General features: G+C 37.4%; 1 protein-coding gene across 31 annotated transcripts in view; it reads left to right on the top strand.

Annotated features, from left to right (window-relative positions):
- The window catches only part of LOC118708384 (ligand-dependent nuclear receptor corepressor-like protein), a 119,640-nt gene that overhangs the window by 15,539 nt on the left and 77,929 nt on the right, over positions 1–26,172 (top strand). For 18 of the 31 annotated variants that reach the window (XM_036419900.2, XM_036419909.2, XM_036419917.2 and 15 more), the window contains one exon: positions 17,453–17,518. The exons of 4 other annotated variants lie outside the window; for them this stretch is intronic. In XM_036419900.2, coding sequence (XP_036275793.1) covers positions 17,453–17,518 — 66 coding nt within the window. Of the gene's footprint in view, positions 1–13,065; positions 13,118–17,452; positions 17,519–26,172 lie in introns of all 31 variants that reach the window. 9 more of the 31 variants (XR_006740177.1, XM_036419761.2, XM_036419747.2 and 6 more) reach the window with 1 other exon arrangement.

The following is a 26,172-nucleotide window of genomic DNA, read 5'->3' on the forward strand; positions in this document are numbered from 1 at the left end:
GCTCTAGTCTCCAGAAGCCTATTCTTTCTCTCTTTGTTTTTTCCTTTCTCTCTCCTCTTTTCCCTCTCTATTCTTCCTTCTTTCCCTTCCCACCACTCATCTTTCTCTCTCCTTTCTTATAACTAATATGTCAAAAATCCCTTAGATCATTCATCTTACTTGATTGCTGTTCATATAACACTAATTTATTAAAAATATTTTCACATTAATCTTATACTGGACAGCACTTATGATAATTTGGTAGTACTTATGTCTTGGGTGTTTATTAAAAACCCATACCAAATAAATATATGCCATGGAAAATCTGAATTTTAGAAAATATAGAATGATAGATATATCATTGCTTTCTAATATTCTAATATGTAAATATATAATAGCTTTTTTTAAATCTATTGTTTTGAAAGATATATGAGTTATTTCCAGTTTATTATAAATAATACAGTTGACATTCTTATACATTATACATTTTTTCTTATAATTTAACTACTGGAACATTTTTCAGCCATATTTTAGCTAACTAAATTTCACTTTTTGCAGGAAAACTTTCCTAATCTCTCCAGGTTTGGATTTGGATTCTGTATGCATGATATCACTCTCTTCTTCTGTCATAAACTTTTATCCTATATTTTCCACAAAGTTCAGTGTGTGTATGTGTGTGTGTGTGTGTGTGTGTAAAGATAAAATCATGTTTTCTCCTTCCTTGTCACCTTGGCACACCCTGTATATTTAAATGTTAGCGAATGAGTTTTATAATACATTTACTCTTTCATTGCCATATATATATATATATATATATATATATATATATATATATATATATCTCTGAATGGACAAAAGTTAGATGTCTAGATGTTTGTATGGAAAATAGTACAATAAATAACAATATGAGTAAACTCTGTTTCATGTACTCATAACTATAAACCTACTTTTGTCCATCCCTGTATAATGGAAATTGGTTAATATACTTAATTGCTTTCTGCCTTTATTTTATTCTCTTTAGTTAGATGTGCAGAGTTAGTTACTTTAAAATGGATTAGTGCCCTGGCCAGGTGGCTCAATTGTTTGGACCATTGCCCCATACACCAAAAGGTTGTGGGCTCAATTTCTGATCAGGGCACATACCTAGGTTGCTGGTTCCATCCCCTATTAGGGCACATAAAGAAACCAATCTGTTTCTCTCTCTCTCTCTCTCTCTCTCTCTCTCTCTCTCTCTCTCTCTCTCTCTCTCCTTTCCTTCCCCCCCCCTCTCTCATTTGTCCTTTGAGAGTGGTCTTAAATTTTTGGAAATAGCCAAAAGATTTGGAGCCCAAAAGGAAATTTTATGAACAATAAACTATCAAAAGTGAGATTTCAAGAAACATAGATTCTCCTCCTTGCTCATTGTGGCTTTATAAAAACTTCCTTTTATATAATTAAGTCACTGAATTCAGGTAGAGTTAAGCCACTGAAATAAGCCAGAGTTTATAGTATGTTGTACTTTAACAAATTTTTTTATTGATTTATTTTATTTTATTGTTTTACATTTTTTATTAAATTATTATCTGATATTGATTGATTTTAGAGAGCAGAGAGGGAGGGGGAGGAAATCAGTTTGTTATTCTACTTATTTATGTGTCCATTGGTTGATTCTTGTATGTTCCTGACCAAGAATTGAACCCTCAACCTTGATATATCAGGACAACCAACTGAGATACCAGGCCAGAGCTTATAGTATATTGTGCTTTTGAGTTTCTTGTGCTTTCCAAACTGGTCACTTTTACAAGTTATCTCATACTTAATTTATACTTGAGATAATTTAATTTATCAGAGTGTTTTCTTTTTTAATATTAGCCTTTTTTATTATGGATTTGTCTTCTCTGAAATTAACATATTCATCTTTGCTTTAACACTATGCCTGTATTAATATTCGTGCCTGCTCCTACCTTCCAATTAAATAATAAGAGTGTACCTTCTACCATCTTATTTTTCCCACTGTCTCTTAGGCTTAATCTCTCCATTCTTGCTCATCTCAGGCATTCCATATAATATTTCTTGAGCTTATCTTTCTTCCTCGCTAAACTATGAGGATCAGGTAGGAGTTTAACAAAAATGTTTTTGACCATATGAAGACTTTGTCACCTATTTTAGTCTTTTCTAAAGTATTCTCACTTCCCATAAACGCTCATTTTTACATTAGTCATCTTTGTTATTATTTAAAAATTCTTCTACCTCTTTATTGGGAAAAGATGGTCCCTCTCTCCCTTTAGCTAAATCCTGTCAGGCCATGAAATTCAACCACATTTGTTAGGAGAATCACTATGACAAGTCTTAGGGATAATACAGAAGCAATAATAATCTGTTGTTGAGTAACTAAACATTCTAGCTCCCTTTCCTCAATCAAAAGGGAACAAGAGAAAGGAGAGGGGAGAGGAAAAAAGAAAATCTTAAATTAGGATGTAAACATACTTGGAGAATGTGATGCTGATAACAATGAATTCTGTCAAATGAGATTGGAAAAGTCTTTTTGATGCCATTCAGATAGCACTTGTTGTATACCAGACCTGTGTATTTTACACATGAACAAACTGCTACTTAATATGCTTAATTACTCAGCTAGTTGGAAAGCTGAAAGACAATGTTTTAGGTTAGTTTGGAAGATGTGACACGACTGTGAACAAAGAAAGCTCAGATGTAAACAGTGTAATGATTTAATTGTTCTTGTAAGTGGCATGCAATTTACTTATGAAGTGATATAAAATGAGGTTGGAGAATAGGCAAGGGCTGGTTCAGAAAAGGCTGTGTATGCTATCTTAGAATCTATTATAAACAGTGGAGACCCAGTGGGGAATTTTAAGCAGAATTAACATATTTTTATGCTATTTTAGATAGTGAAAGTTGATTAGAACATTGATTCTAGCCCTATCTGGTTTGGCTTAGTTAATAGAGCATTGGCTTATAGGCCGAAGGGCCCCGGGTTCAATTCCCATCAAGGACATGTACCTTGGTTGTGGGCTCCTCCCCCACCCTTTCCTAGTAAGGGCTTGGGCAGGAGGCATCCAATTAATGTGTTTTCTCTCACATCTATGTTTCTCTCTGTCTTTCCCTCTCTCTTCCACTTTCCCTAAATATCAATGAAAAAATATCCTCGGGTGAGGATTAACAAATAAATAAATGAAAATAAATAAAGCTTTTTTTAAAAAGAACAATGATTCCAATATCCATTATAAGAGCCTTGGTAATCAGAGAGGTATTCCAGTAAACTTCATATTTTCTGTACTTCTGAAAATAATGTTCAATAGAGGTGAATCTTTAAGGTAACAAATTTATAGTTTGGAATTATAAAAATTTTTTCCATTTATAAACTGATTATATCAAACTTCTAACAAATTTACCAAGTAATATAATGTACATCTTAACGGAGTAAATCATGACAGATGGAATTGAAATTCTTACATATCATTTGCCAGTCCCATTCTATAAATTATTTCAGTGTAGGAGTCAGATATACTTTGTCTACTAGGTGTCTTTCAAAGAAATTGCATATTGAGTTTTTCCATTTAATTTTAAATGCTTAACAAAGCTTGTATTAATAGTAGTATGTTTTCTCCCTAAAACATATTAATTACTCCTTCTTGTGTCTTTTTACTCTATATAATAAAAGCATAGTATGCAAATTGTCCCCTCGACCGGAGTTCTTCCTGGAGTTCGACCAGGAGGTGGGTGGGGGAATAGATGAAGGCCCTGGCCAGTGACAGTGGCAGGCCGCCGGAGAAATGGAGGGAGTACCCAGCTAGCAGCCGATAGGGGCCCTACCAGTTCAGGGCCTCTAGTTTATATATAAACCGAGTTGGTTTATTCATTAGACTTGCTTAAAAATCAATGCTATAAAATATGAACATTGTCATAGTATAACCTTATAAGAGTAAACTTAGTAAAAGATAAAGGGAAATAATATAAACACAGCCTGGTCATACTCTATTTCCTGAATTTGTGCCTATGAAGTCAAGAGTAAAATCTGATTCAGACACCAGAATTATATATATCTGGTTTCCTATAGTACCTAGAAGCGTTTAAACACAGTGAAATAATTATCCTAATATCAAATCAATTGTGTTTAAGTTTTGAACAGGGTAACCATTTATCTTACACATGTGCTTTTCCTCAGTAATTCTTGATGACCAATTTGGTTTCCACTTGTTAGGTAAGTATATTTAGAGAGAAAGGTATATAATTAAGGTATTCTTTGTATTTCCTTTTTTTTTTTTTTTTAAATATATTTTATTGATTTTTTACAGAGAGGAAGAGAGAGGGATAGAGAGCTAGAAACATCTATGAGAGAGAGAGAGAGACATCAACCAGCTGCCTCTTGCACACCCCCTACTGGGGATGTGCCCACAACCAGTTTACATACCCTTGACCGGAATCGAACCTGGGACCTTTCAGTCTGCAGACCGACGCTCTATCCACTGAGCCAAACCGGTTTTGGCCTTTGTGTTTTCTTTTATTTAACACCTATTCAGACATTTGATCTATTTCCTTAATACTGACTTTTGAATTAATCTGGGCACTATTGACATTTTAGGCTCAGCAGTTCTTTGTTTTGAGGAGTTGTCCTGTGCATTGTAGGGTGTTTAGCAGCATCCATGATGCCAGTAGATAACCAGTAGTTCCATATGTGTAGAGATTATGGAGATTACAAAAGCTTGTAGGAGAGACACCTTTATTAATAGAGGTACTGCAACCCTTAAGTAAAAATGGAAAATATATTTGACATCTGCTCACAGAAAAGACACTTAAGAAAGAGGCAGTTGTGAGGAGAAACCAAGATGGCGGCAAAGGTAAACACCTAAACTACTGCCTTGCACAACAGTTTCAAAACTACAACTATAAGACAAAACAGACATCATCCAGAACCACAAGAAGGCTGGCTGAGTGGAAATTCTACAACTAGAAGGGAAGAGAAAAGCACGCTGAGACTCAGAGGAACTACAGAAGGCAGAGGTATGGAGGAACGCATGCGGAGAGGGCTGGCAACTAAGTACATGGCTGGCTTTCTCAATTGAGAGGAAGACAAAAGCTAACTGCTCTGAACACCAGTTCCAGGTGAGACTCTGGGGACCCAGACTTACTTGGGGAGAAACTGGACTGTCTGCCAGCAGTTGAAACCGAGGACGGCTTTCTCTCAGAGGTGCTTGCAGCAATTACCACGGGACACTGAAACCCAGGGGCCTCTTAGGACAGGGCTAACGGGAAGACATTGCAGTCTGCTCTGCCTTGAGACGCTGCCCCATCGAAGCTGAGCACAGAGGCTTTTGCAAGTCTTATCTCATAAGGGTGTCTCCAGCACAGAAGTTCTCTCAGTGTAGACACAGCTGATCCTCAAAGCCAATTGGCCTGGAGGGCAATTCCTCCTAGTGATGCATACCAACAACAATCAAGGCTTAACTACAACAAGATTGTGCACACAATCTACAAAGGGGTGCACCAAGAGTGTCCACCTCAGGAAACTGGGAAGGCTGAGCCACTGGGCCCTATAGGACATCTAGCACACAAAGCCACTCTATCAACTCAGGGAAGCAGCCAAAATGCGGAGACAGAGAAACAGGTCACAAATGAAAGAAATGGAGGAAAGCAAATAACTGGATATAGAGTTCAAAACCTTGGTTATAAGGTTTTTCAAGAATTTTCTAGAAAAGGCCAATAAATTTAGCGAGACCCTCGAGGATATAAAAAAGGACCAACTAGAAATTAAGCATACACTGACTGAAATAAAAAATAATATACAGAGATCCAGCAGCAGACTAGAGGATCACAAGAATCAAGTCAAAGATTTGAAATATCATACAAAGAAGCAAAACACACCCAACCGGAAAAGAAAAAAGAAAAAAAAATCCAAAAAGTTGAAGATAGTGTAAGGAGCCTCTGGGACAACTTCAAGAGAACCAACATCCTAATTATGGGGGTGCCAGAAGAAGAGAGACAGCAAGATACTGAAAACCTTTTGGAAGAAATAATGACAGAAAACTCCCCCCCCCCCCCAACCTGGCGAAAGAAATAGACTTACAAATCCAGGAATCACACAGAACCCCAAACAAAAGGAATCCAAAGAGGAACACACCAAGACACATCATAATTAAAATGCCAAAAGCAAAAGACAAAAGGAATATTAAAAGCAGCAAGAGAGAAACAGTTAATCACCTACAAGGGAGCACCCATTCGATTGTCAGCTAATTTCTCAACAGAAACTATGCAGGCCAGACGAGGGGGTAAGAAATATTCAAAGTGATGAATAGCAAGAACCTACTACCAAGATTACTCTACCCAGCAAAGCTATCATTCAGAATTGAAGGCCAGATAAAGGGCTTCACACATAAGAAGAAGCTAAAGGAGTTCCATGCCAAACCAGTACCATATGAAATGCTGAAAGGTATTCTTTAAGAAGTGGAAGAAGAAGAAAAAGGTAAAGATAAAAATTATGAACAACAAATATATATCAAGTGAATCTAAAAAATATGAGGAACAGAATAACCTGGTGAATATAGTAGAATTAGGGGCATAGAAAGGGAGTAGGCTGACAATTCTCGGGGGGGAAGGGGTGTGGGATGCAAGAAGAGACTGGAAAAAAATCATACTCATATGGATGAAGATGGGGGGGGCGCGGTAAGGGCAGGGGGTGGAGTGGGAACCAGGTGGCTGGGAGCTATGGGGGGAAAATAGAGGAACAATTGTAATAATCTGAACAATAAATATTTATTTTTTTAAAAAGAGGCAGTTAGACCAAAATTAAAGTGTTTTAGATTTAAAGAAATAGAAAAAGCACTAAACCAAGCAAGATACAATTATGAGTTGTTTTTAGAAAAAGGTAGGCTGTAAGTGAAGAAATGCCTATGAATTTCAGAGTGATAATGTGAAGAAAGAGAATCTATATATATAAAAAGCTAATATGCATATTGTCTGCTCAGGAGTTTGCTTGCTATGACATGCACTGACCACTAGGGGATGGAGTGAAAAATGGTGGGCAACCAGCAGTGGCAGCAGGGTGCTGAGGGAAGGGGTAGTCAAGGAAACCAGGTCTCGGGACCCTACCCTGCATGAATTTCATGCACCAGGCTCCTAGTTATTAACAATTTTTAACTTACAATTTGGGATGTACTCTAAAAGTTATTTTGAGAATGAATATCTTTACTTTCAAAGTGACATTTTTCTCTCAAATATTTGAGTGCCTCATTTGTGCCATAGTAAGCAAAATGACATGAAAATGTGGTGGCATTTATTAAGTGAAAATATCAAATAAAAACTTACTTGATTTTTTTCCCCCTTATCACTCCTTTTTTCTCAGTGTGAGTTGGTGGAGAATTTTTGACTTTTTAATAACCAATGAATCCCAGCTTTTAGAACATCTGGTAGACATAAAATATTTGTTAAATGAATAATTGATTACTTGGGAAGAGAAATTTTACAAATTGCATATGATTAAATGGAACTTTAGTAAGTGTTTTAAAGGGAATAATGCAAGGTATTATGTAATACTAGAGGCCGGGTACACGAAATTTGTGCATGGTGGGAAGAAGGCTTGGTGGTGTCCCTCAGCCCAGCCTGCACCCTCTCCAATCTGGGACCCCTCGAGGGATGTCCGACTGTCCTCTCACAATGCAGGACTGCTGGCTCCCAACTATTTGCCTGCCTGCTTCCTAATTGCCTCTAACCGCTTCTGCCTGCCAGCCTGATCACCCCTAACCACTCCCATGCCAGCCTGATTGATGCCTAACTGCTCCCCTGCCAGCCTGAATGCCCCTAACTGCCCTCCCCTGCAGGCTTGATTGCCCTCAACTGCCCTCCCTTTCAGGTCTTGTTTCTCTCAACTGCCCTCCCCTGCTGGCCATCTTGTGGCAGCCATCTTGTGTCCACATGGGGCAGCCATCTTATGTGTTGGAGTGATGGTCAATTTGCATATTACTATTAAGATAACATGTAACAATAGGTCTATTCTAATCTAAATTAAATTAGATGAAACTTTAAGGTAGTGATTCTCCCCCACGTTTTATTAGTGCATAATTAACAAATAATAGCATGTATATTTATAGTGGATAGTGTGATTTGACATATCTATATGTTGTGCAATGATTACCACAGGTTAACATATCTGTCACCTCACAGTTATGAAAGGAGAAAGAGAGGGGGAGGGAGAGAGGGAGGGACGAAAAGAAAGAGGGAAGGAAGCTAAAAATCTCCCTTAGCAAATTTCAAGTATGGTACACAACACAGTATTACTAACTATAATTTCCAAATTGTACGTTAGATCACCAGAGCTTGTTCATCCTATAATGCAAGGCTTATATTCTTTTACTAGCATCTCTCCATCTTCTCCAACCCTTATCCCCTGGTAGCCACCATACTACTCTTGGTTTCTATGAGTTTGACTCTCCTCAACCCCCAGATTCCACATATAAGTGAGATCATATGGTATTTGTCTCTGTCTGGCTAATTTCATTTAGCGTAGTATCCTCTAGATTCATTTATGTTGTAAATAGCAGAATTTCTCTCTTTTTTGTGTCTGAGTAATTGCCTGAACATACCATTGTCTGTACATACCACATCTTTATCCATTCATCCTTCAGTGGATACTTTGGTAATTTCTATGCCTTGGCTATCCTATATAATAAAGATGTAATATGCAAATTGACCCTCATGCCCTGGTACAAGATGGCTGCCCCATGTAGACCAAGATGGCCAGCAGGGGCAGGTAGTTGTGGGCAATCAGGCCAGCAAGTGAGAGCAGTTAGGGGTGACCAGGCCAACAGGGGAGGAAAGTTGGGGGCGACCAGGCCTGCAAGAGAGGGCAGTTGGGGGTGACCAGACCTGCAGGGGAGGGCAGTTGGGGGCGACCAGGCTGGCAGGGGAGGGCAGTTGGGGGCAATTGAGCCAACAGGGGAGCAGTTAGGTGTCAATCAGGCTGGCAGGGGAGTGGTTAGGGAGTGATCATGCAGGTAAGCAGGCGAATGGTTTAGAGCACATGTGTCAAACACAAGGCCCGCGGGCCAAATTCATCCCGCCAGGCCTTGCAATGTGGCCCGCACCATGCTGTCATCACTGCACTCCGCTGCGTTTCTATCACAATGACAGTTTATGACTGTTCAGTAAACCATTCGGCCCGCGATTTAGGCTGGATTTTAGATTTTGGCCCCTTCTCTGATTGAGTTCGACACCCCTAGTTTAGAGCCAGCAGTCCTGGATGTGAGAGGCATTGGGCCTAAACCAGCAGTCAGATATCCCCCAAAGGGTCCCAAATTGTAGAGGGTGCAGGTTGAGCTGAGGGACACACCCCCACACACACACTCGACAGGAATTTTGTGCACCGGGCCACTGGTTGTAAATAATCCTGAATTGAACATAGAGTTATATCTTTTTGAGATGGTTTTGTTCCTTCAAATATATACCCACAAGTGGAATTACTAGATTATATGATAGTTTGTTTAATTTTTTGAGGAACTGCATAATGTTTTCCATAGTGACTACACCCATTTACATTCTCACAGTGCACAAGGGTTCCTTTTTTCCTCCACATCCTCACCAACACTTATCTCTTCTTTTTTATGACAGCTATCCTAATAAGTCTGATATCTCATTGTGTTTTTTATTTGTGTGTTTAATATAGGACTCTCTTTCACAGCCCGCGTAGAAAGAGATCCAGTTCAGGGTTCGGGTTCTGGAGAAGGGCCACACACAAATGAAAAGAGACTTAAAGAAATTCAATTTGGCAATATGGGGGCCAGGCGGTAGTCCAACTCCAGTGGGAGAACTACTACCTGCTCTGGCCCTGCCATCCCCTTTTATTGAGGCTTTGGGGAAAACATCTTAGGCAACATAAACAGAAATTTACATGTAGCCCTTAGGCAGGAAATAACAGAAACTTACATGGGACAAACAAGGTAGATTCTGCTTCAGCTAACAATATCTCAACTAAAGGTTAGAGCAATTAAGGTTGTTGACCAGCCTTCCTGGCTTCCTGTCAACATCTTTTTTAGTGAAACTGATTTGCTTTCCAGCAGTTTAATATATTTTTATTGATTTCAAAGAGGATTGGAGAGGGGGGGAGAGATAAAAACATCAGAAACATCAGTGTTGAGAGGGAATCATTGATTGGCTGCCTCCTGCAAGTGTCACACTGGGAATCTAGCCCACAATTTGGGCATGTGCCCTGACCAGGAATTGAACCATGATCTACTGATTCATAGGTCAACGCTCAACCACTGAGCCACGCGGGCTGTGCTCATTGTGGTTTTCATTTGATTGCCCTGGGCATCTTGTTCAGGACCTGTTGGCCGTTTGTATTTCTTTTCTGGAAGAATGCATATTCAGTTGCTCTGCCATTTTTAAAATCAGATTGTTTGCTTTTTGCTGTTGAGTAGTATGAATTCTTTATATATTTTGGATATTAACCTCTTATCAGGTTCAAGGCTGCAAATATTTTCTTAGGTTGCCTATTTATTTTGTTGCTAGTTTATTTTGCTATGGAGAAACTTTTTTGTTTGATGTTGTCCCACCTGTTTCTTTTTACTATGTTGCTTGTGCTTTTGATATATACAAAAAAAGCATTGCCAAGACTAGTGTGAATAATCTTTTTTCCTGTACTTTTTCTAGGAATGTTACAATTTCAGTGGTTCTTAAAACCATAATTCTTTTTAAGGCTGAGCTGAGTAGGATTTATCCAGATGTGTTTGGGGGTGGGAATAGGGGTTGGAATGTGTGCAGTAGGCTGACAGAAGAGCTTTGTGTGGATGCCTGAGGTGGGATATGGTGTGGCATTTTTTAGGGTTTGAGTATTGGCAAGAGTGGGGAGTAGGAGGTAACATGGTATCTGATGACATATCAAGTTTTTTTCTATATTGCACTACTTGATATTGTAGTTAATGTATGCAATTGTCATTTAAGTAGAAAACCTGATAACTTTGACTTACATAACTAGTCTTTTCCTAGAGTCACAATTAAAGTGCTTCTTCAGTTAGTATCCAAATGATAAATCCATTTAAGTGTGTCTTTACTTCTACAGTGGTGAAGTATTTACTTCTTGCTTGCTCACTTTAATAAAAACTATGGTATCATTATTAGTTTATTTAATTGTATTATATCACTAAAAGTTATCCTATTTCTCAAGTAAATTTCTGTCTAGATTTATTTTCTGTTTCTTTTGCTGTATTTCTTCTGCAAGTGTTCTAACCATTGTCTTTATTCTTTTTCCATTTTCACTGCTGCTTGAGTGATCTTTTCTGAATGCAAAACTAATCCAGTCTCTGGACTATATAAAGGCCTACCATTGCTCTGAGGATAAAAATTAACTGCTTGCCAAAACATGCTAGCCCTTTCAAGATCCATATTGTGCATATATCTTCAGCCTTTTTGCTGCCCTTCCTTCACATCACATTCTTTATTTTTGCCATACTTTTTACTTTCTTGACATGGCTGTTCAAATTTAAATTAACAAAATTAAATAAAATGTAAAAATAAGTTTTTCAACTTCAAATAGGGAGGGGCAAACTTAGGTTTACAGATGTATGTGAAATACACTGTTTATTCTTGTATTATTATTTACTAATTATTGTATTATTTTCCATAGAAACAACCATAAATTTACTTTTGCCCCACCCTATATTGGAGAGCACAGATTCAGATAAATTCCATCATTACACAAAGTTATATTGTGAAGTGCTGTTCTTGAGTATATTGAGTTCTCTTTTCCCTATGACTTTATATACGATGTTCTCCTTATCTAAATGTGTAATGTGATCTTCCATGTTTTGTCTAGCTGACTCTAATTCTTTCACTAAGATTCAATTTGGATAACATTTCTGGAAAACCTTCCCTGACACTATCTTTTCTTGTCATCCATCCCAAAAGTTGGAACTCTTGCCTTTTGCCTTAATGTCTGTTGTATTTAAATATAAGAATCAGTTTTTAATAACAAGATTATAGAAGATACAAAGTATTGAAATTTGTGTACTAATTTTTAGTTTCGGTCTGTAAAGTTTTTTCTTAAGTAGAGGCCCTGTGCACAAAATTCATGCTTGGGGAGGGTGTCCCCCAGCCCAGCCTATACTCTCTCCAATCGGGGATCCCTCAAGGGATGTCCGGCTGCCCTCTCACAATCCAGGACTGCTTCTTCCCAAACCCCTGCCTGCTTGCCTGATTGCCCCTAACCGCATCCCCTAACCACTCCCCTGCCAGCCTGATTGACACCTAATTGCTCCCCTGCCTGCTCGATTGCCCCTAACTGTCCTCCTCTGATAAACTCCTCTGTAAATCTTGTACACACACACACACACACACACATGAATTTATCACATTTTCCTTACATTTGTCTTTTTATCCTTTGTCTCAAAATCTTTTTTTTCCCCAAATATAATTTTTCTGTGTAGTCTGTATCATGATTTTTTCTTTCAAATCATTGTTCTATCCAATACAAAAAGCTATTTTTTTAGGATCATGGAAATTTTAGAATTGTGAGCATGTAGTCAGCTAATTACCTTTTTTTTTTTAATAGCTAAATGGTTTTGTTTTTTTACTTTTTATTTCTTTATTGATTAAGGTATTACATATTTGTCCTTATCTCCCCATTGCCCACCATACCCCACCCCACTCATGCCCTCACCCCCCTGATGTCTGTGTCTATTGGTTAGGCCCGTGGTCAGCAAATTGCGGCTCGCGAGCCACATGGCGCTCTTTGGCCTCTTGAGTGTGGCTCTTCCACAAAATACCATGGCCTGGGCAAGTCTATTTTGAAGAAGTGGCGTTAGAAGAAGTTTAAGTTTAAAAATTTTGGCTCTCAAAAGAAATTTCAATCGTTGTACTATTGATATTTGGCTCTGTGGACTAATGAGTTTTCCAACCACTGGATTAAGTTTATATTCATACATACAAATCCTTTGGTTAATCTCTCCTCCTCTCCGTCCACCCCTTCCTTCCCTCTGAGGTTTGACGATCTAATCAATGCTTCTCTGTCTCTGAATCTGTTTTTGTTCATCAGTTTATGTTGTTCATTATATTCCACAAATGAGTGAGACCATGTGATATTTATCTTTCTCTGACTAGCTTATTTCACTTAGCATAATGCTCTCCAGTTCTATCCATCCTGTTGCAAATGGTAAGAATTCCTTCTGTTTTTTACTGCAGCATAATATTCCATTGTATAGAGCAGCGTCTTTCAACCGCTGTTCCGCGGCACACTAGTGTGCCGCGAGATGTTGCCTGGTGTGCCGTAGGTGCAGACAAGACAAGAATTTTATAATTTTTCACTATTTTGTTTACTTAATATTTCATAATAAAGTAATTATAAAATACTTTCTTTGTGTTTATTTGATTCCTATTCAAGAGAATTACTTTATATATAGTCAATATAGGCACAAAGTTAAATTTTTTAACATTTTCTAATGATGGTGTGCCTCGTGATTTTTTTCATGAAACAAGTGTGCCTTTGCCCAAAAAAGGTTGAAAAACACTGGTATAGAGGTACCAGAGTTTTTTAATCTATTCATCTGCTGATGGGCGCTTAGGCTGTTTCCAAATTTTAGCTATGATAAATTGTGCTGCTATGAACATAGGGGTGCATATATCCTTTCTGATCAGTGTTTCTAGTTTCTTGGGATATATCCCTAGAAGTGGGATCACTGAGTCAAATGGGAGTTCCATTTTTAGTTTTTTGAGGAAACTCGATACTGTTCTCCACCATGGCTGCAACAGTCTACATTCCAACCAGCAGTGCACAAGTGTTTCTTTTTCTCTGTATCCTCACCAGCACTTGTCATTTGTTGATTTTTTTGATGATGGCCATTCTGACAGGTGTGAGATGGTACAGCATTGTCGTTTTGATTTGCATCTCTTGGATGATCAGTGACTCTGAGCATATTTTCATATGTCTCTAATTACCTTTTCCTATTACATTTACTGATGACTTTGACACATAATTTTTAGTCTTCCATCTTTACTCTAAACCCTAACCATTCATGATTCACTTTTGCTTGTTTGTTTCTTAAGGATAACCTATCAAGTCATCTACTGACCTTCACCTTTCTCTGCTGCAGAAACCATTGGTTAAGCCTTTCTTTAAAAAAATTTTTTTTAAAGCAAGGTTTATTAAGATATAATTTACAGTTCCCTGAGTTTTGACACACAAAGAATTGGATAACCAACTCCTCAATATACAATATATAAAACAGTTCCATTATCCCTAAAAGTTGTTTTGTGATTCTTCAGTTATTTTCTTATCTAGGTAACCTGGCACTAGCAACTGTTGGTCTGCTCTAACACTGTAGTTTTGCTTTTCCTAGAGAATAAGTGAAATCATAAAGTATATGCTTTTGCATAGGGCTTTTTTCATTTAACAACATGCTTTTGAGATAGTCATGTTGCTGCATGTATCAATAGTTTGTTCCTTTTGCTATGTAGTATTCTATTGTACCAGTTTGTTTTTTCATTCAATGGTTGAAGGACATTGGATTGATTCGAGTTTGGGTAAATGTGAATGAAACTCTATGAATACTTGTGTATTTGCGTAAATATAGTTTTCATTTCTGTTTGGTAAATATTGGTAAATATTTAGGAGTGGGATTGTTTGATCATGTGGTAGTACCTGTTTAAATTAGTGGAGAGTGTCAAACTTTTCTAAAATGATTGTGCCATTTTACTTCCCACCAGCAATTTATGAGAAATCCAGTTTAGTAAACTTATATAGGGAGAGGCTATATATAATATTAGAAAACGACATTAATTATTACTAGACCTAATATTTTGTTCAATAGAATGACATCCTAAAATAGCTTGTTTACATGGTTAATTTTTGGAGTCCATTGATCACAACAAAATAGAATTAGATTATCTTAGAAATAGAAAGAGATTTGGGACTTGTTCGGTCTGAGGTTTTAACCAGTAGGAAAGTCTTTTCGATAGTGTTCTTGAAAGCACTCTCTGATTCCAGTTCACTCACTTTTCTGCCTGAAATGTCCATTCATGGGAACTAGTACTAAATCATTTCACAAAGATTTTATTAAGTGCATATTATCTAAGTTCCATGATAACTACTTTGTCAAATCCAAGACATCATAAATTAGTAGGGCCCAGTGCATGAATTCGTTCACCTTGAAAGGAACTATGGGCCTTGAAGCTGCAGTAGGCACAGGGTTAGGTCTCAGCCCATCCTCCATGTCCCTGCCCCACTCCTCCTGCTGCAGCCACAGTCACCTGTCTGCCCACAGCCCTGCTCTCACACACTGATGGTGCCAGTCCTGCTCACACCTGCTGAAGACACGAAGCAATTGGGGCTGGCACCAGCAGCAGTTGCAAGTGGCAGCTGCTACTCTGATCACCCCTCAGGAGCAGGGGGAGGTGGAGAAACCCTCAAGGGCTTTCGGGGCCAGCAGCTGCCCCTCGAACACACTGATGGTACCGAGCAATCAGGACCTGCGCCAGCAATGCGTGTGAGCGAGGCTGATACTGGCACTGGGTGTGAGCGGCACCATCAGTGGCAGCAGGTGCAAGAAGCGGCTGCCAATCCTAATCTCCCCTCAAAAGCAGGGGGAGATAGAGAAGCCCAGAGGGGGTATTGGTGCTGGCAGCCACTGATGGCATGGAGTGATTGGGGCCAGTGCTGAGCACCAGCAGTGAGTAGCTCTATGGCCAGCAGAAGGTGCAAGTGCCCGGCAGGACCATGGAGGACAGGAGTGAAGAATTTTCAGTAACCACCAGAGCTTTGCCCTAATGACAGTGACCGGTGTCCCGCCTTGGTCTGGCATCCCTGCTCACCTGCTCCACCATCCTGCCACAGCCAACACCAGCCATGTTCCACGCACACCACCTTGTGGTCAGCGCATGTCACCGGGACCACTTGTTTGGTGGTTCGATTGTACCAGTTGTTCCACCACTTGGTCTATTTGCATAATAGCCTTTTATAATATAAGATAAGATGCATCATTTCTTCATGTACTATGTGATAAAATGTTACTTTTTTTTACTATGACACATCATTGACATGAATATGCATCTTGATTATAGAGATGTTAACATGTCTTTTAAAAGCATGATTTATAGAAAATTTCTAAAGTAGTGTTTCTACATTTTTTACAATTTAAGAATATCACTGAGAAAATATCCTTTACCTTTCATTTTTCAGATTTATCATTCTACCTTTAATATTTTCCCTCCCTAATGTAAGCATTCTTTAATCCCTTTTGTTAATTTCCCAGTTATTTTGCCATTCTGATTATTTTCCTTTGGATGCTTTGTAGTTTATCATAAAACTGCTTAAAATTTAATATCTACAGATTTCAAAAAGAAAATTGCAAAATGTTAAAATTAGTATATCCAGAAAGTGGAACACTGTAAGTTCGTGAACGAGGTTTCTAACTTGACAAGGTTTTTAATAATTTTTTAAAACAGTCCATACCTATAAATAAATTATTGTCGTGATTTTTACAAGTAGATTAACACTTTATACCTCAATATTCTTTAATCCTCACCCAAAGATATGTTTGATTTTAGAAAGAGAGAGGAAAGGGGAAGGGGGAGACAGATGGGGGAACATGGATGTGGAAGAGGAACGACACTTGATTGCCTCCCGTAGGTGCCACCACAGGGATCAAACCCGCAACCTAGTTATGTGTCCCAACCTGGAATTGAACTGCAGCCTTTTTTGATGCCCTGGACGGTGCTCCAACCAACTGAGCTACCTGGCCGGGCCATCATACTTTGCATAGTAAGAATTTCTCCCCATTGACACTCATTTACTCACTTTGGTAATTGAGGTTAAACATGCTACTTTTTATAAGCTAACATACGTTGTTACAGGTATAAACAGAATTATACATCTTTTCTAGTTATTCTCCTCTCTACAAAATTATTACAAAAGAAATCTGCCCATAATAATTTAACCTGGGAATATTTCTAAATGACAAAAATGTTTATCTGCTTTAGTAGTGAATATTTACATTGAATATTTCTTTTTTTCCCCCATTTTTAAAATTTTTTTATTATTAAATTATTACCTGTATACATATACCATTGCCCCCCGTCCCCATAAATGCCCTCCCTCCGCAGAGTTTTGTGTCCATTAGTTGTACTTTTATGCATGTATACAAGTCCTTTGATTGATCTCTTATCTTCTCCAGATCCCCCTACCCTCCCGCTGTAATTTGACAGTCTGCTTGTTGCTTTACTGTCTCTATATCTATCTTTTGGTTCATCAGTTTATAATTTCTTTATTATCCATAAATGAGTGAGGTCATGAATATTTCTTTATAATCATGTAATTTCTGACAGTTATTGTATGACTGTTATGTATTGCCTAGTTCAAATTATCTCAACTATAGGAGAAATTACACCTTATAGTGTTAAATTTGCTGATTCCTATAGAATTTATTGTTTTTTGTTATTATAAAATTAAGCTTCCTTTCATAGTTAATATTCTTTTCTTTCTTTAATAACACAGGTTTTGAGAGTATTTTAGAAGGGCTTTATGGACCACGGCTACGAAGAGACCTCAGTTTATTTGAAGGTAATGTTTTATTTCAAAATTTTAACCTTCTGTCCCATTTAAGAAATGAAAAATGGTTGTTCTGCACTAACTTTATACTAAACACGAATTTGTGTTATTGTTTAATTGGAAAATATTTTAATGAATACATATAGTGATCCAAATATTCCTATTATTAAATGATGTTATAATCTTTAAAAATTTTAGTACACCGATCAAAATTGAAAATGAAGTTTGTTTTGGCTCAGTGGTAAAATTTGGTTTTTGTCATTTTATACATTACATTCCCTGCCTTATTGTTAAAGAAGACTTAAAGGGATTCAAGTTGCCTGTTGCTTATGATATAGGCAGTCTAAAACTCAGATTGTCACTGAGAAATCCTGCCATATGTGTTCAGAGTTTTCTATTTATGTATAGCCTCCTCTATTTATTATAACCCAGCCTTCCAAATGTTGTTGCCTAAATGCTGGTGTAAGATTTTGATCTGTAATATAATTGCTGTGGAAGCATAGTTTAGCTGTTTTACTGCTTGCTTGGAAACATAGAGCACAGGGAGAGAGCATTTTTGTAGGCATGTGAGATTGAATAGTACACAGTTCATTTACAAAATGGGTAATGCTAGAATAGATTTTCTACTTTGATTTTGATTGAATTATTTCTGTATCCTGTCACTTTTTAATGCTGACTCTTTTACCTTTTGCCCTTCTTTGGTACCTTCCATTATACTAAGACCAAAGTCCTATCTAATAGCTTAAAGGCCCTTCTCTCTGTGGATGTAAGTCCTTTGAATTGAGATAATTACAGTGATAGTTGGAGTAGTCCGAAGTTTTCTGCTCATTCTTTGTTAATATTGAGGATTATTGAGCTATAAATCATAGTGCTGACAGTATCTGTGCAAGATCATTTGTTCCAACCACCCATCTTCAACCAGATGAATAACATCCATGCAGAATATGACCATAAGGACCAAGACTCCAAACTATACCCATTCCAATGTTTTATCATTCTATGGCTAAGATCTTTATCTTCTATCTTTTAAACTTTTGACTTCTCTCACTGTGTCACAGCTTAACACTAAATTAAATATTTTTACCTATTATAAGCAAAACTGACTAATTATAGTTTCACCTTTTTTTATGAGCTTATAAATAAAGGAAAAATCTAAAGAAATAAGAGCTTAACCTATGCTTGTTATTTTTTGAGCCTGTTGTTTTTCATTCATGTCAGAAGGCAGCATTATACTTAATTGCTTTCTGATAATCCAAAGTCCAGCTTGTAATTTGTAAACTCTTGCTTTCAATTATTTACATATATAGTTATGAATATATATATGTATTTTTGCTTCTTCAGAAATTAGTTATTACACAAAGGGCAGAATGTTCTAAGAAAATAAATGACCATATTTTATTTTTTGACCATTATTTCTTTTGTGTACAAGTAACATGTTTATTTTAGGAAATTATAAAATATAAATGAGCCCTAAAGTAAAAAATTAGTTCATGCCCCACAGATAACTTTTAACATTTTTATATATGTTTAAAATATGTTTGTATGTATCTATTGATTTATTAAAGTAGTATATACTACACATATAGTATATATAGTTTTTGTACCTACTATGTTTGTTTACTAGTATGTCATTTGGGTATATAAAGTTCTTGATCATTATTCTAAATGGCTGCACAGTATTACAATGTGGATCTATTATAACAGATTTAACTAATTCGTTAATTTCATACCCCTTTGCTGTATATCTTATTCTATTTATTTTTTTTAATTCCAATAGATTATGTACTTTATCTCCACATTTGTATTTGTTTTTTGTAGGGTATTTATAAAATTAGATAAGCTTTGGAATTCAATCTTTTTCTCTTATATAGGCACATAATTTCATTGCCCTTTCTTGTCCTTAATGTTCTTTTTTCTAAATTTCATAGGATAAATTCTTTTTTCTTTTTTTAATTAAAAATACTTCTAATTAAAGTTGCTTAAGTATGATTGCACTAATCCCATGTAATAAAAGACTAATATGCAAATTGTCCTTTCCTGCAGTAGGTCGTTCAATTACTCACTGTGATGTACACTGACCCCCAGAGGGTGGGATGGAACATGGGGGGCATTGGAAATGCACCACTGGCAGTGGGCACTCAGCTGCCAGTTGCTGGGCCTGCAAGGAGCTGGCCCTGCACCCGCACAGCCTCCTCTGGGTGAGCTGGGCTGGGACTGCAGGGGCTGGTTGGGCTCCCTGTGGGTTCCCACAGGAGCTGGTGTGTGAGGCTGGCCAGGCGATAGCGCGCTGCCCGCCTGGCTTCTGTGTAGCAATGCTGGGCAGCCCCAAGGCTCACACTGCACCCTGGCCCATGGCCTTTGGCCACGCTCACTGCATCTTCACATGGGGACTTGGGCACTGTGACTCAGGCAGAAGGGGGAACACAAAGCCCAGGGACTGCCCAGCGCCTAGAGGTCAGCTGGGACATGCCCTTTCACACCAGACATTTGCTCTTTGATCGCCAGCCAAGCTTAGGAACCACACCTGTGCATGAATTTTGTTATTGTAATAAATCTGTCTCTGTGTAAGGATGAAGACAGCTATGTTTTTAAGGAAAATTAAATCAGTGTTATCAAAATGTAGAGCCTGGATAAACCAAGATGACGGCGTAGGTAAGCACCTGTACTGCTGCCTTGCACAGCAATTTCAGAACAACTAAAAGACAGAAAGGACATCATCCAAAACCACAGGAAAGCTGACTGAGTGGAAATTCTACAACTAGAAGAAAAGAGAAAAGCTCATGGATCAGAGGAGCCGCAAAGTGCTAAAAAGGTATCCCGGCATAGACACAGCTGATACTCACATCCAATTGGCCTGGAGGTCAATTCTTCCCAATGACACTAACAACAGTCAAGACTTAACTACAACAAGGTTGTATACACAGTCCACAAAGGGGAGCACGAAGAGTGTCTACCACAGGTAACTGGGGAGGCTGACTCACTGGGCCATATAGGCCACATAGCACACAAAGCCACCCTACCAACTCAGGAAGCAGCAAAAATGCAGAGACAGAGAAACAGATCACAAATGAAAGAAATGGAGGAGAACAAATGACTGGATATAGAGCTCAAAACCATGGTTATAAGGTTTTTCAAGAATTTCTTAGAAAAGGCCAATAAATTCAATGAGACCTTCAAGGATATGAAAAAAGACCAACTAAAAATTAAACATAGAGGAGAAACCAAGATGGCGGCATAGGTAACTGCCTAACTGCAGCCTCACACAACAATTTCAAAAAATACAACTAAAATATAAAGTAGATATTATCCAGAACTACAGGAAAGTTGACTGACTGGAAATTCTATAATGAGAAGGAAAGAGAAAACCAGAAGGGAAATCAGAGGAGCTGTAAAAGCCTAAGGTACGGAGACACGTTGCGTGTGCAGAGAGGACGGAGCCTGAGAGGAGGGGTGGCTGAGTGCCTGGCTGGCGTTCCCTAGCGGGAAGGAGATAAAAGCTCCGGACTGTGCTGAACCCCACTTCCAACTGCACAGAACCCCAGTTGCAGGCTCATTGGGGGAGAGACTAGACTGTCTGGTAGGGGGTGAAACTCTAGGGCACCTTTCTCTCAGAGGAACACTGAGACTCAGGAACCTCATAGGGCGGGGCTAACTGGAAGCCAAGGCTATAGGCTCCACCCTAAAACTCCGCCCCATCCAAGCTGAGCACAGAGTCTTTTGCAGTTTTCCAAGTCTAGGTGAATAAGGCTGTCTCCTGGCATAGATACAGCTGATCCTTCCTCCCTACCATCTCAGGGAAGCAGTGAAAATGCCGAGACAAGGAAACAGATCACAAACGAAAGAAATGGAGGACAAAAAGCGACTCTATATAGAGTTCAAAACCACGCTAATAAGGTTTTTGAAGAATCTCCTAGAAAAGGCCGATAAAATAAACAAGACCTATGAAGATATGAAAAAGGATCAACTAGAAATAATAAAGGATCAACTAGAAATAATAAGAGATCAACAAGAAATAATAAGGGATCAACAAGAAATAAAGAATACATTGTCTGAAATAAAAAATATTATACAGAGTCCTAAAAACAGAATGGAAGATTGCAAGAATCAAGTCAAAGACTTGGAACACAAAGAGCCAGAGGACACTCCACAGAAGCAAGAAGACAAGAGAATCCAGAAAGTTGAAGATAATGTAAGAAACCTCTGGGACAACTTCAAGCGAACCAACATCAGAATTATGGGTGTCCCAGAAGATGACAGAGAGCAAGATACCAAAAATGTATTGAAAGAAATAGTGACAGAAAACTTCCCCCACCTGGGGAAAGAAATAGACTTACAAGTCCAGGAAGCACACAGAACCCCAAACAAAAGGAATCCAAAGAGGACCACACCAAGGCACATCATAATTAAAATTCCAAGAGCAAAAGATAAAAGAGAGAATATTAAAAGCAGCAAGAGAAAAGTAGGTAGTTACCTATGAAGGAGCACCCATACAATTGTCAGATGATTTCTCGACAGAAACCATGCAGGCCAGACAGGAATGGCAAGAAATATTCAAGGTAATGAATAACAAGAACCTGCAGCCAAAAATTCTCTACCCAGCAAAGCTATCACTCAGAATCGAAGGCCAGATAAAAAGCTTCACAAATAAAAAAAAAAAAAATTAAAGGAGTTCATCACCGCCAAACCAGAATTATATGAATTGTTGAAGGGGGTTCTTTAGGAAGAGGAAGAAAATAAAGATAAAAATCATGAACAACAAATATGTAACTATCAACAACTGAATCTAAAAACCAAGGGAATTAAAAAACCTGATGAACAATATTAGCTGGTGAATATAATAGAATCAGAGGTATGGAAGGGGAGTGGACTGACAATTCTTGGGGAAAAGAGGAGTGGGGGGTGCGGGAAGAGACTGAACATAAACTGTGCACTTATGGATGAGGAACACTGGGGGGTGAGGAAAGGGCAGAGGGTGGGATGGGAACCTGGTGGAGGGGGAAAAAATGAGGCTCTTTTGTAATAATATGAATAATAAAGATTTATTTTTTTAAAAAAGAAAAAAAAAACATACACTGACTGAAATAAAAAATATTATACAGAGACCCAACAGCAGTTGAGGATCTCAAGAATCAAGTCAAAGATTTGAAATACAAAGAGACAAAACACACTTTTCCAGAGAAGCAAGAATAGAAGAGAATCCAGAAAGTTGAAGATTGTATAAGAAACCTCTGGGACAATTTCAAGCATACCAACATCAGAATTATGGGGGTGCTAGAAGAAGAGAGACAGCAAGATACTGAAAACCTGTTTGAAGAAATAATGACTTTCACCCCAACCTAGTAAAAGAAATAGTCTTAAAAGTCCAGGAAGTGCACAGAACCCCAAACAAAAGGAATTGAAAGAGGAACACACCAAGACACATCATAATTAAAATTCCAAAAGCAAAAGACAAAAAGAGAATATTAAAAGCAGAAAGAGAAAAACAGTTAATTACCTACAAGGGAGCACCCATAGGATTGTCAGCTGGTTTCTCAACAGAAACTATGCAGGCCAGATGGGAGTGGCAAGAAATATTCAAAGTGATGAATAGCAAGAACCTACTACCAAGATTACTCTACCCAACAAAGTTATCATTTAGAATTGAAGGTCGGATAAAGAGCTTCACAAGTAAGAAAAAGCTAAAGGAGTTCATCACCACCAAACCGGTATTATATGAAATGCTGAAAGATATTTTTTAAGATGGGGAAGAAGAAAAAAGTAAAGATAAAAATTATGATCAACAAATACATATATATTAACAAGTGACTCTAAAAATCAAGTGTATTAAAAATCTGAGGAACAGAATAACCTGGTGAATATAATAGAATTAGGGATAAAGAAAGGGAGTGGATTGATAATTATCAGGGGGAAAGGGTTGTAAGGGGTGCAAGAAGAGACTGGACTACAATTGTTCACCTATGGATTAAGACGAGGGGGAAGGTAAGGGCAGAGGGTAGGATGGGAATCGGGTGGAAGGGAGCTATTGGGGGGGAGGGGAGGAGAAACAATTGTAATAATCTGAGCAATAAAGATTTATTAAATTGAAGAAACAACAACAATAAAGCATAGAGCCTTTTGAAAAGCCATGTAGATGCTATCTATTATAGTTCCAACTTCTTACCCTCTTTTAAATAAGTGTGTTCCTTGTTATCATTGTTAAAAAATAGTTTCCTATTAGATGCTAGGACTACAAGTATAGGTATTTCTCACTATCCATATCTGTATCAAATAGATTAATGTATGTTTTTAAACTATTGGACATCTGAACCATTTTACTTCCAAACTCAGGAACCAAGTAAACTGGATAGCAAAGGATTCTTCTATATTACTGTAAATTTTTTAGAAAGTTAAATGTATATCATTTAAATTTTATAGTACATTTAAGTTACACAAACCACATCACAAACCTGCCTCATTTTCTATGCAAAAAAAAAATATATATATATATATATATATACAAACACACATATATATAAATTTATACTGCTACCTTAAAAATCAACTTCGGCAAAACTGTGTTTTTAATACTTTTTGTATCATATTGAGAGATCTATAATTTAATTTGATTCAGATCTACCTTCAGATTAAATGATTTTGAAAAAAGCTTTTGAGTACTGCTAATTTTTATTTTGTTGGAAACAAAATAGCTTTCTCTGTTCTTTGTCCTGTTGTCATGACTTTTTGTCCTTTTGAGGAAAACATAGCTTTTTTTTTTTTTTTTTTTTTTTTTTTTTGGAGTAAAGTCTCCAAAGAAAATTTGAATGTCATAAACTTCCCTATTTTATATACTCCTAGAACTAAAACTTCTCTGTATTCTGCCTTTCTTTCTCCTCCATCTCCTGAAAACTCACTATTCCTGCTGTCACTGGAATTTGAGTCAATTCTTTTTCTCATTTTATTGATGGGCCAGCTTATTTCATCCATGGGATCATCTCATTTAATTGCCTGACTATGGATATTTTACAAGAATATTAAGACTGCGGTTTGGCTCAGCGGTAGAGCGTCGGTCTATGGACTGAAAGGTCCAGGGTTTGATTCCAGTCAAGGGCATGTACATTGGTTGCGGGCACATCCCCAGTGGGGGGGGTGCAGGAGGCAGCTGGTCAATGTTTCTCATCCGACGTTTCTAGCTCTCTATCTCTCTCCCTTCCTCTCTGTAAAAAATCAATAAAATATATTTTAAAAAAACAAAAAAGAATATTAAGACTGCAGTAGGCCTATGTAAACTGGCTGTTAAGATCCTTACTGTGTTTTTGTTGTTGTTATTGTTGTTTTTTGTTGTTATTGTTTTGTTTTTTTTGTTTTTGTTTGGTGGTTGTTGTTTGTGTGTGTGTGTGTATGTGTCTTCACATTTCAAAGGGTGATTATATCAGCTGTCTGTAAGCTATAGCATGTGGACCAAATCAAGCTCTTTGACTGTTTTGGGGAGACCTCTGAGTTGAGAATGGGTTTTACATTTTTCAAATAGTTGAATAAAATCTAAAGATTAATATTTCACAGGTGAAAATTATAAAATGTTCAAATTTAATTATCCAGTTAACGTTTATCTGTGAACTGCTTTTATACTACAACAGTAAGGTTGAATGGTTGTGACTGCATGGCCTGCAAAACCTAAGATATTTTCTATCTCGTGATTTATAGAAAAGGTTTGCTTACTCCTGACATATTACACTGACTGAAATTTAATCTTTTTGGCTTAATTTTTTTCCAAGTGTTAACACTATGATGATGGAGGCATCAAAACTAACTTTTAATTTATTGTATGGACTATTTGAAATGCTTAATTTGTGTTAAGAACTGTGATAAGCAATGAGGAAAGAAGAATAAACAAGATCTCTTCCTACTAGGAACTCATGGCCTAATATTGTCAAAATTTGGTAGTTTTCAAATATGAATTGAGAATCTAATACTATTTTAAACTTATTTATATAAATTATAGTATTAGCTTCTATGAATGTGTACAAAAACATGTCTCCAAATATATTCAGCATGGTGTTTGTAATGTCAAGATTAGAGAAGCAAGCTTAATTAGCCAATAATAGGATGTTGATTAAATAAGTTAAATGCATCTCTTTGATGGACTATATTTATCTTTTAAAAATTATATAAAAGTATATTTGAGCCGAAACTGGTTTGGCTCAGTGGTGGAGCGTTGGTCTGCGGACTGAAAGGTCCCAGGTTCAGTTCCGGTCAGGGGCATGTACATTGGTTGCAGGCACATCCCCGGCAGGGGGTGTGCAAGAGGCAGCTGGTCGATGTTTCTCTCTCATCAATGTTTCTAGCTCTCTGTCTTTCTCCCTTCCTCTCTGTAAAAAATCAATAAAATATATATATTTTTAAAAGTATATTTGAGATGGAAAGTATTTGTGATAAATAAGCATGTGCATAATATGATTCTCATTTTTAAATAAAATAGTATTTTTGAGAGCAGTTTTAAATTTACTTAAAAATCTAGTAGAAAATATGAAGAGTTCCCATATACTCCCTCTTCCCCTTCTCTTAGGTACCCACCCACATATTAACATTTTCATTAGTGGTACATTTGTTACAATTGATGAACTAATATTGATGCATTAACTAAAGCCTGCATATTTTTTACTAGGTTACTCTATGTGTGTGTACATTTG

Source organism: Pipistrellus kuhlii, unplaced genomic scaffold, assembly GCF_014108245.1.
Source record: "Pipistrellus kuhlii isolate mPipKuh1 unplaced genomic scaffold, mPipKuh1.p scaffold_m20_p_1, whole genome shotgun sequence".
Taxonomy (NCBI): domain Eukaryota; kingdom Metazoa; phylum Chordata; class Mammalia; order Chiroptera; family Vespertilionidae; genus Pipistrellus; species Pipistrellus kuhlii.